At 36.9% G+C, this 11,546-nt stretch overlaps 1 protein-coding gene across 2 annotated transcripts in view; it reads right to left on the bottom strand.

Moving 5' to 3' along the window:
• Positions 1 to 573: 573 nt before the first annotated feature.
• The window catches only part of LOC121371453, a 34,963-nt gene continuing 23,990 nt past the window's right edge, over positions 574 to 11,546 (bottom strand). Inside the window, exons 10-12 of one of the 2 annotated variants that reach the window (XM_041497349.1) lie at positions 6,499 to 6,549; positions 4,143 to 4,242; positions 574 to 1,110 (exon numbers count right to left, since the gene is read on the bottom strand). In XM_041497349.1, coding sequence (XP_041353283.1) covers positions 834 to 1,110; positions 4,143 to 4,242; positions 6,499 to 6,549 — 428 coding nt within the window. In that variant the 3' untranslated portion in view covers positions 574 to 833. Of the gene's footprint in view, positions 1,111 to 4,138; positions 4,243 to 6,498; positions 6,550 to 11,546 lie in introns of both variants that reach the window. The other variant, XM_041497358.1, reaches the window with a different exon arrangement.

The following is an 11,546-nucleotide window of genomic DNA, read 5'->3' as shown; positions in this document are numbered from 1 at the left end:
TTGATTGTAATGGTTTAAAATCATCCACTGGAACACAGGTAATGTTTCTGTTGTATAGTGTCGATAACAACGAGCTTATTAACTGCCTCGAATCAGGTGGATGTGAGAAGGAGGGGAGGGGGGGGAGGGGCACGGCAGAAGCAAGTACATTGTGGGACGGGGCGTGGGGGTTGACAGTTTCTATGGAGGTTCGGTGATTTACTACCAAATATATTTATGATTTGGAATTATTGGGAGGCTACAGCCCCCAACCCCCACCCCGCCCTCCTGCTCCGCCACGCCTGGAGGAGGGGGAAGAGGTTATGATGTGGGAGTGGGAGGGGGGAGAGGAAACCCGCTACATTTTTCAATTAGTAGAAAGGGATCATTTATATGCACCATCCCACAGACAGGATAACACATACCACGGCCTTTGATATATCAGTCGTGGTGCACTGGTTTGAACGAGAAATAGCCCAATGAGCCCATCGACGGGAATCAATAATTTACAACCACGATAATGCATCTTTAATCATGAAAATATAATTATTTGTCACAAATAAATGTAAAACTACCGAAATATAACACTTAAAACTTTGATAATGCATCTTTAATTATGAAAAGATTATAAGTTTAGTTATTTATCATAAATACATGTAAAAATGGCGATATGTTGCACTTACAACAATGATAATGCATATATGTAATTCTAAAAACATTATACATGTTGTTAATTATCATAAATGAAAGTAAAAATGATGAAATTAAAAATGACGAAATATAAAAACTGCAACTTTTGTTAATGCGTCTTTAAATTTGTATTTTATATTTGGCGCGCTACGACAGCTAGCCAATCATTTACTAAGTAACGGTTCGGAAGGATCGTCGTCAGATTTATGGTCTGACGATTTTTTCTTTTTCGCTTTCGACTTTTTCTTCTTTGGTGGCGGCTCCTCCTCTTTCTTGTATTTTAAGTCCGGTATGTCGATCTCTTTCGTCTTGATTTTCTTACTCTTTTTGAAATCTGCCAGCTTCGCTTTTCCTTTTGTTCTGGCTTTTCTCTTCTTTGTTTCTTCATCGTCATCCTCGTCGTCATTATCGCTGTTGTGTTCAACTCTTGATCTTCGTTTTCTGTTGAAGAAGTTAAAAGTTTGCTCTTGTTTAACGCAGGGTTTCTAAATTATGGCAGCCCCACTCCCATGGCTAGTGGTGTTCAATGTTGGGCTAGTAAATAACTACTATTGCCATGCCCAACGGCTAGTGAAAAAAATAGGGTAAAATCTTGCAGTTAAGTCTATTTTGTAAATATGAATATCCTGCCCCTATCCCAACCCATCAATGTTTGTATTTTAAAGCTGCATCTCCCTCTTTAGGTGACATATCTGATTACTACTATTATTTAGTAAAATTGTATTAACTTAAAGTAAAGTAGGGCTGGTGAATTTTTAATTATGGCTAGTCAATTTTTAAAATCACTGATCCCATGGCTAGTGGATTTTGTACAAATTCTAGAAGACCTGTTAACAATACCACTATTTAGAGCACATTGATTGATTAATCATCAGCGGCTATTGGATGTCAAATATTTTAGCTATGCAATAAAGGATCCCCTCGAGAGTGGTCTGTTCTCATATAGACGAGGCACTAGATAGAGATTCATGGAATCGTCCACTATTTTGTCAAAACGTCCATTTGACTCTGTATTATGCGGCGATACGATCCTGTACCAGGGCCCGTGCCTATAAAACTTTTAGAGTTCAGACTCAATCTCAAGTGACGTCACACGCATGCAATATGTATGGCGTTGTCATGACATTAGCGTCTCCGACTCTATTAGAGTCTCGAGTCTAGACTTATAAGCACCAGGCAAGAGGGCCCATATTTTCGAAGCAATCTTAGCCTACGACATCGTAAAGCCATCGTAAGCTATGACGTCACTATGGTTTGTGCTGTAATGACGTCACAACCTACGACGGTTTTACGATTTCGTAGCGCTAAGATAGCTTCGAAGATATGGGCCCTGAACGTGTATTACGGTTTTGCCGTTCAGATTTGACAAAATAGTCTTAGAGAGGAAACCCGCTACATTTTGTTTTTCATTAGTAGCAACCTTGGGATATTTTATATGCACCGTCCCACAGATAGGATACCACATACAACGGCCTTTGATATACCAGTCGTGATACACTGGCTGGAACGTGAAATAGCCCAATACTGCAAAAGACCCACCGACGGGGATCGATTCGTTTTCTGGCGAGTGAGGAAAAACAAATTATACGTGTAGGCGCGGATTCAAATGGAGGGAACTAGGGTGCGAACCACGAAAATCCCGTGAGATTTGAAGTGCCCTTTATAATGGCGGTTTTATATATATATATACACACACAATTTTGATACCCACCCCCATATTTCACAAATCCTGGATCCACCCCTAGATATATATTTCATGTTAGGTGCCCTTTTTGACGTTGCACACCCCTCCCCCCCAAAAAAACAACACAAAAAAACCCACAAAAAAAACATCCTGCATCCAACCCTGACATGTGCTAACAATGCCATCAAATTAAATAATATTAAAAAATTGATCAGATCCTTTTTTTTAAAGAAAAAAGTGCTTCATTGTTACATAAACAATATCATATTACGACATGGCATGGATTTATGTGCATTGGAGCTTATGAAATTACAAATAACAAAACACCGCACCTACATAAACATCGTCAAATAGATTGAGATTATATGACAACGCATTACAGGAATCCGGTAAGGATTAGAGCTACGAAGTAAAATGTTGAAACATGAGAACGCGGAAATTACTCTTGTTTTTATAACTTTCAAGTGACTGCAATATTGATGAGTTGCAATGATACGGTTTATTTTTCATCGGATGTAGGTGTATATCCACGAGGAAGGGAGGGGAGGATACATGGTGTGGGTACTCCTACCCGAATATCGAATTGCCTATTTAACATCCAGAACCGAATTTACATAGCCTGTTTGTGTCTTACACGCGTGTAACTTCATACATTTACAATGCTTAAACACCTGCGTTTAAGAAAAACAGGTTTTGTAAATTCGCCCCCCACCTCACCCCAGTGTTTAACAGAGGGATACAAGTAATTTATTTATTTTCAGGGAGGGACATTTAATATCTTGGTCGGTTTGATTTTTCTGGGGAAAATTGCAAAATCTATAATATAATGTTAGTGAATTTGTGAATAGAGTAGGTGCACCCCACACTGAATACTGTTTTCCATATGACCTTTTGCCCTTGGTCCCCTCGCTAAAATATTTCCTGGGTTGCATCCATTCCCTATAACAAAAGGATACCCGCCCTTGCCCTTGCGGTTGGTCCAATTATTGGGCTTGTCTTATGGACTAACCTGCAATTGTATTAAACCCAGTTTTGGAAACCTTGGAGGTTGTGTCCACAAACAGAAGCGCTTCACCTTCCACTGGATGTATCAGACGCGTAACCGGCCGCGGTGGCGTCGTGGTTAAGCCATCGGACATAAGGCTGGTAGGTACAGGGTTCGCAACCCGTTACCGGCCCACACCGAGAGCGAGTTTTGACGGTTCAGTGGGTAGGTCTAAGGCCACTACACCCTCTTCTCTCTCACTAACCACTAACAACTAACCCACTGTCCTGAAAAGACAGCACAGATAGCTGAGTGTGTGCCCAGGACAACGTGCTTGAAGTTGAAATAATTAAATAAGACGTGTGGGCATGAATTTTAGCAGAGGAGGAGGGGCGGGGGTGATCTAGACTGCAGCGACCGAAGTGTATGCGGGGAGGGGGGAGGGGGTCGAGTTATGCTGCCCCAGAAAATATATTGAGAAAAAAGAAAATTTGCTTGAGCAGGGAGGGGTTTCGACTACCGAAACCTCCTTCCCCCGGCACCCGCGCCTTTGTATGCACGTGTCAAAGGGCTAACCGATTTTTAATTGACTGCTCCACTGGGTTATCCCCAGCATAATATTTAATTATTTAGGTGTAGGCGACACGGTTGTTTTAATCACCATTTATTCCGCAAAGTCATCAGCTGACTACATACCATAAAAAATACATCAGACTGAGCGGTTTGAGATTGGCCAACAGACTGATGCATTACGGACTCTCTCTGTTGATACTTTCAACGTTGCATGGTTGACATAATACTTACTTTATCAAACAACATATTCCCACAATCAAACCAATAAGGAACAGTCCGATTCCAACAGACCCTCCGATAAAAATCTCCAATTTGATTCCTAGTATCTTCTCTGAAAGACAAAATTGCACACGTGACTTTAATTGCTCACACAATAAACTTTTTTGTTTCCAAAGCATTTTGTTTTCGTCGTTAAAAACTTAATCTAGGCTCCCCATCAACCAATCTGATAAAAACCAGCTCCATTGGGCTACAAATCAAATATTAATAAGATTGCCCATTATTTAACATTTTACTAATTAAAATTAAAGTTTGTTTTTGTTTAATGACATCACTAGAGGACATTGAGTTTTTAACCATCGGCTACTGAATGTCAAAATTTTGGTAATTCTGACATGTAGTCAGAGGAAACCCTAGATACATTTCCCCAAAGGGATCTTATAAAGGTATGCACTTTCCAACAGACATGATAACACCTACCACGGCCTTTGATATACCACTGGCTGGAATGGGAAAAAACCAGTGGGTCCGTCAAGGATGTTTGATCCTACGACTAAAGCACGTCAAGCGAACGCTCTACCGATTAAGCTAGATCCTGTTCACTTTTTTCTAATAATTTAGTGTTTACCCTAGCTTGTTTTAACATGGTGCAGCACCATGCCTCAGTAGTCTAGCGCCATCTTGCCTTAATCAGCACCATGCTGCACTGAGATTAAACAAGCCTTTTTCAGTAATTAATTCTAAAATTGCCTTTATAAAACACCAAAAAAAGGTATTATTAATTAATAAAATATGTATTTTATATCTTTTGCCATTCATTTATTAACGCAAGCACATAAATTACATTAATGTTTATTTCAATTAATTTTTGTGTATTTTTAATGATAAACAACTGCCCCGGAAATGGTGATAATGCCCCAAAAGTGTTTGGTCTACCATGCCTTTCCCGATTTCTAGGGAAAACATTATAATTATTCAAAACACTCATGCAATTATAAACTGGCCTCGGTGGTGTCGTGGTTAAGCCATCTGACATAAGGCTGATAGGTACTGGGTTCGCAGCCCGCTACCGGTTCCCACCCAGAGCAAGTTTTAATGACTCAATGGGTAGGTGTAAGACCACTACACCACCTTGTCTCTCACTAACCACTAACAACTAATCCACTGTCCTGGACAGACAGCCCAGATAGCGGAGGTGAATGCCCAGAACAGCATGCTTGAACCTTAATTGGATATAAGCATGAACATATGTTCAAATGAATGAAATGAGATGCAATTATATTAACAAGACTATTTATTTTAAATAGTACTTGAATAATATTTTTATACTGAAGTTTCGTATTTCGCTGCTTAATTTAAGATGTAGTGTGAAAATATCAATACTTTGAAATGACAGATTTGAAAATATTCCAAGAAACAATATTTATTTAATGTGTAACATGTTTGCTAAAGAGAGTGAATATATGTTTTTGCTCGTATGTTATGGAGATCTTAGAACTAAGTATATGAAGAAAGTTGGACTGTTTTCATGCAATCTGATTAAAATTAGCTCTACTGGTCTACCAGTAGATCTAACAGCATTGCGTGGACTCCCATGTTCAGGTGACATTTCATCTATAAATAATAATTTAAATATCGACCAATCACACTTCGCCTTTTATAGCGTTATTTGGGAGTATACAAATTGTAAAAACATCGGGCGAGACTATTTATGCAATAGGCGAACTTGTTGGTCTATTTCAACATTAAAAAACGGAGGTTGGGGAGTGCAGCAATAAATTCTGGATTGTATACTAGTATAAATAGATTCTATTTTAGCCAAATGCTGATGACAACTGTGGCAAATAAAGGGAATGAATGATTGATTGATTGATTGATTGATTGATTGTTATGAGAAGAAAGACGTGGCAAGAAGCCACAACTGATTATCTCTTCTGAATGCCTGAGTATTAAAAATATATATTGGAGATCATATCTTTAAAACTATACTGAGCAACAAAATAAACGCGAATTATTAATTTAGTTTTTTTTTTTATCTAACATTATTCAGTTAAGATAGTAAATAGTGTTTTTCGGGTGGTTGCTCGTGGAATTTTTCGGGTGGTTGCTCCTGTAATTATGAACGAAAAACCCCCTATAATTCATGGCAAGGGGCGTATCTCTGCACAATATGGAGTCGAAAAGGCATTTGAAAAAATGGTGTCCGATTCCACGAATCTCTATCTAGTGCGTCATCTATAAGAGGGAGATCCTTTACTGGAGATTCCATTCCTCTTGCACAGCTAAAAGAGGTCTGCCACTCCAGGATTAGTTTACTAAATCAAAACTAGCATCTATGTCAAGTGTTTTCTCTAAACGTAAAAAGTACCTTCTGTTTTCTTCGTTTCGTTCTTTGCGCTGTTTGTGATGTTGCGGCCATCTGAAACAAATATATATGTACAGTTCCGATTAAAATTTATTTTTTATTTTTTAAAATTAAATACCCTAGACATGGCCGATGATTGGTTGCAGGACTCTTTGACTTTAAATTTGTTTAGTAACACTGGTGAAAGATGGACATCAACGTGCAGAAATACAGTATAAGTAAGAGGTATGAACATTGCCAGAAAATCTGATTAAAATCAGCTACACTGTTCTATAACTAAACCAGTAGAGCTGATTTCAATCAGATTAGAAGGTCGGCAACACAATTACACGGTAAACGTATATCACAGAAAAAAAAAATCCTAACCTTAAACACACCCCCCCCCCCACCCCCGCAAAACAAAAAAACCCAAAACAAAACAAACATAAACATACAAACAATAATAAATAAATACATTTATTTAATAAATAAATATATAAATATATCATTAATTAATTAAAAAAACCAATAACACACAACAAAAATATACCACCACCCCCCCCCTCCCCAACAAAACATACATAAAAAATCCCCAAAACAAACCGAAGAACCAACTAAACAAACACACACATCCCACCCCCCTCCCACACACACAAACCCAAAAAACACTACGTCATCATAAACTACGAGTTGTTGCGATCTCACAGTATAAAGTTTGTCAAGCTCGCCAACACTCAGAAAACTTATATCATAATCGGATATACAACAATTAAATATTTAAAAAAATAACTTGACTTGTTTGTGAAAACATAGTATAGTTAGAGTTACCAAATACATAATACACGTATTTCACAGTCGATATATATCTACATGTTTAGTGAATGGGGGAGAAAAGACTTGTTGTGGAAATATAGTAAGACGTGTATTAAGAAGGAAGGAAGGAACGTTTTATTTAACGACGCACTCAACACATTTTATTTATGGTTATATGGCGTCTGACATATGGTTAAGGACCACACAGATTTTGAGGGAGGTATTCCGCTGTCGCCACTTCATGGGCAACTCTTTTCGATTAGCAGCAAGGGATCTTTTATATGCACCATCCCATAGACATGATAGCACATACCACGGCCTTTGATGTACGCGTCGTGGTGCTCTGGCTGGAGCGAGAATTAGCCACGTGTGTTAAGATCGACAAGCACACTAAGTTTACAAGTTTATTTATTGCCTTAAGTTTTACAACTCATCAGCATACATAATAAATACATAGAGAATAATAAACAAGTTACCAGTTATTATCAAATTTATGTCCCGAATGAAATTATTTCACGAAAAACATAAATTTGATAATAACTGGTACCGAGTTTGTTATTCTATTTATTACCCCAGCTATTTGGGAGTTTTTTTTACGCCTACATCGGCTAGACGTCTATGTATATAGAAACGACGTAAACTACTTTACTGTTTTGGGTATTGCTTTAACTTTGTATTTTATTCACGGTTCACAGATAATTTTTAAAACCCAAAGTTCTATACATTTAAAAAAAAAAAAAATCTATAATGATTTGCATTAAACTACCATTTTATTACAAGTTTAACACTGAAACCAGAAATAAATAAAAAGGCAAACGCTTTAAACTTCGTGACGTCATTGTGTGTGTTTTGCGAAATTGTGATGACGTCATATTTAGTACCGACAAGGTGATTGGTTTGTTGGCGTCTAATGTTTTTTTTTTTTTTTTTTTTTTTTTTTTTTTTTTTTTTTTTTTTTTACATTTCAGGCAGGTCCCGAACATGCCGGGTGCCCCATTTATTTCAGAAAAGACCTCCTGTCACGGGGATTCTATAATACCCGTAACTGAATAAAACACGATTATCAAAATATCTCTCCTAACTGTATATCTATTAGATCTCTCTGTAACAGGCGGTTAAACCCTAGTATGGCTCGTCTCTAGGTATGATCAGAGATACGATCTTATATAAAGTATATATTATTATAGAACGTTTAGCTCACTAGAAACACAACAAAACACAATACACTTTGGAATCTGTATTATCCTACGCTGACAAATGTACAGCCGTAGTAGTTAATTAATAACAGCAATAATAACAACCCAGAACTGATCACTTAATTAGTTAATCTCTAGGTGTCTAGTTACACAATATGCGAATCACTTCACCGTTACACCACACCCACACGTGTGATAATTGAGAAACGCTTCCAGGAGAAGTTAATTAATAAAGGAATTACAACACCATTCCTAACTGGTTAATTTTTAATTAACCCTTACTACTCGTTCAGTAACGTGTGATAATTTAGGAACGCTTCCAGGGGAACTTAATTAATAAAGGAATTACAGCTCTATTCCTAACGGGTTAATTTTTAATTAACCCTAACTACTCATCCAGTAACCTTGTAACACAGAATTAATACTGGTACCAATCACAATAAAGACAATAACCTACAGTGTACCTAGGTCTTCTAGGATGACTGGCTAAGCTTTATATTACCAAATACTCGTATAATGTTAGAACAAAAAGTCTACGATTTACTTCGTCAGATGACCGAATACAGTATTAAAATATTTAAAGTCACATCAATCACATCAAGGTTATACACAGAGCAGAAAATATATAATTACCAAAGTCCCGTCTGAACTAATATATTTCGTTCAGTGGACGACGTCCGTGATCCCCTGGAGCCTTCCTAATTCGTTCTCCTCGATATCTCTAAAAACTAGCTATTTATTATAAATCAGAATTGGCCTGGGGGTACAAGGCGGTACCTCACGTATCATCTCATATTCTACCTCTACTAGAGTCGGTAATTTTCTCTCTGATCGTCAGTCTGGCTGTCGCCAACCGCGAGCAATCTCCTGGCCATAAACAGCACTACCGGAGATATTACGTAACTACTAGCCACATGGCCTCCGCACCTGGCTGGGTGTGTATTAGGCGTACCGATCGAGGACCGTCGCGCAGAAGTATTACGTAACAAGTTGCCCATCTGGGCTTAAGTGCAATGAAACTGCACACGGCCCTCTAACACAATTAAAATCGCCACAGGCGAAAACAAATTAAGAGCATGTACCGTCACACCTCCCTATTTACAATAAACCAGGTTCTCCTTGAATGTGGTCAATAAGAATCTACATATGAGTCTCAGTGCTTGTTTCAAAATTGTTTCAAAATCGTCCAGTAGTAGTGTACGTTAAAACCAATGCATGATAATTTCTCAGTGAGAAATTATGATTTTTATTTTCCCCGTTATGAGTGCCTGCTGGGGTAATAAATGTTTATAATACAATATGTACAGTAAAGTGGTGGTGAGTGATTGTCACATAATATATTAAATAACAAAAAAACAAAACAACCCCAACCCCACCACCCCCCCCCCCCCCCCCCCAACAACAACAACAACCCTACAATACAAATATAACTATACAATCTAAAACTAGATTAAATCAAATTATTTCTTAAATTATTTGCCCGAATTAAATATTTCCCAAAGTTATTGAGCTCTTTAATGTTTTCAGTAGTTAGTAGTTGGATTAGCTTAAAAACTCTAGATCGTCTGTAATAATACGCTTTAATGCCTTTTTGTAGTCGATAATCATTGGAATTACAAAGTGCATATAGTCTTTGTTTTTTTTCAATATCTTTATATCTAACAAATTCTACATTTAGCACATATTCTAATATTTGCTAATTATTTTCAATAAAGCATTGATATAGGTCTTTTCAAATATGTTTGTAACTTAAATTCGTTTATTAAATATTGACAAAGACTTTCCTTTGATCTTGTTTTTATTCTGCAATAGCATTCCTGCATGAATACATCCCGAAATCTTTCTTTTATTATGGTAAAAATAAGACACTAAGACACAAGATTAAATTATTTAAACAATGGAGATAATTCAGTGGATGTGGAAGCTTCATCATCACAATACAAAGAATGACTTGATTTGTGGAAACAGTATAAAGTATCTGCAGGTTGTTTATAAATACTAAACTTATATCATTGTCGATATACCACAGGTTTAATCAATGGGGAAGTGGGGGAATAGCAACAACAATAATAAAGGCCTTTTCAAAGACACGAATCTATCTAATGTTTGATGAACGAAGAATTAAAGGCACAGACCGTAGTTTTTAAACACTAAGGTGTATTTTTACACTATTACAGCTGTTGATGATCACTCAAATCAAACATTACTTATATTTCATTGTTTAGATTATTCATTTCCGTACAACCGAAATGTTTCTGATTATCCTGGTGTTTCTAATACCACAAAATGCATTGTTTTCTTATTTTAAAAAACGCACGTGCGTTTGAGAAATAACAGTTATGGAGTCGAGTTTTAATCTAATTTTAGAGGATATTTCACCGTTTCAACTTCACAGATTCTTGTTTCACTCTCTTGTAACGTTATCCAAATGTGTTACAGGTTTGTAATTTAACCAAACTTAGTGTCCATTTTTACGGGTTAAAACTAGGGCTCTACGCCTTTAAACAATTCTTTTCCAAGACCCCAAATCTAACCTAATGTTTAATCAATGAAAATAAAACGAGTCTAATGTTTAATACAGACAGACAGACATATATTTTATTAAAGTCTCACCCAATATATATACAATAAAATACACGAGAAACATTCTTAATCAAACCCATAAAGGCCACTCCTTATGGAGTTACGAGATACCAAAAAATCACATTATCACATTAACAATAGTAAAACATACAGGCTCTATTATACGTAATATATATATATATATATTTATTATTTATTTATTTATCATATAATATCTTACATTCTTAGTGCAATCAAAGTTTGTGATATCAGGCGCGGATTGTACTTTAGGTAAGGGGGGGGGGGGGGGGGTGTGTCCGAAACAATATGTAAATGTTTATAATTTTAAATTATAAATTTAGATCTACGTCGTGGGGTTTTTTTTAGCCGGCGGGTGGGGGGAAGGGGGGATCCGTGCAACTGGGAAACCCCCCATAATCCGCCCCTGGGTATTTTTCAGATAACATACTTTAAGAATTTGATAACTTTGCAAATTAGATG

Source organism: Gigantopelta aegis, chromosome 1, assembly GCF_016097555.1.
Source record: "Gigantopelta aegis isolate Gae_Host chromosome 1, Gae_host_genome, whole genome shotgun sequence".
Classification (NCBI taxonomy): Eukaryota; Metazoa; Mollusca; class Gastropoda; order Neomphalida; family Peltospiridae; genus Gigantopelta; species Gigantopelta aegis.
Note: the sequence above shows the minus strand (reverse complement) of the source record. Positions and strands in the feature narration are given on the sequence as shown.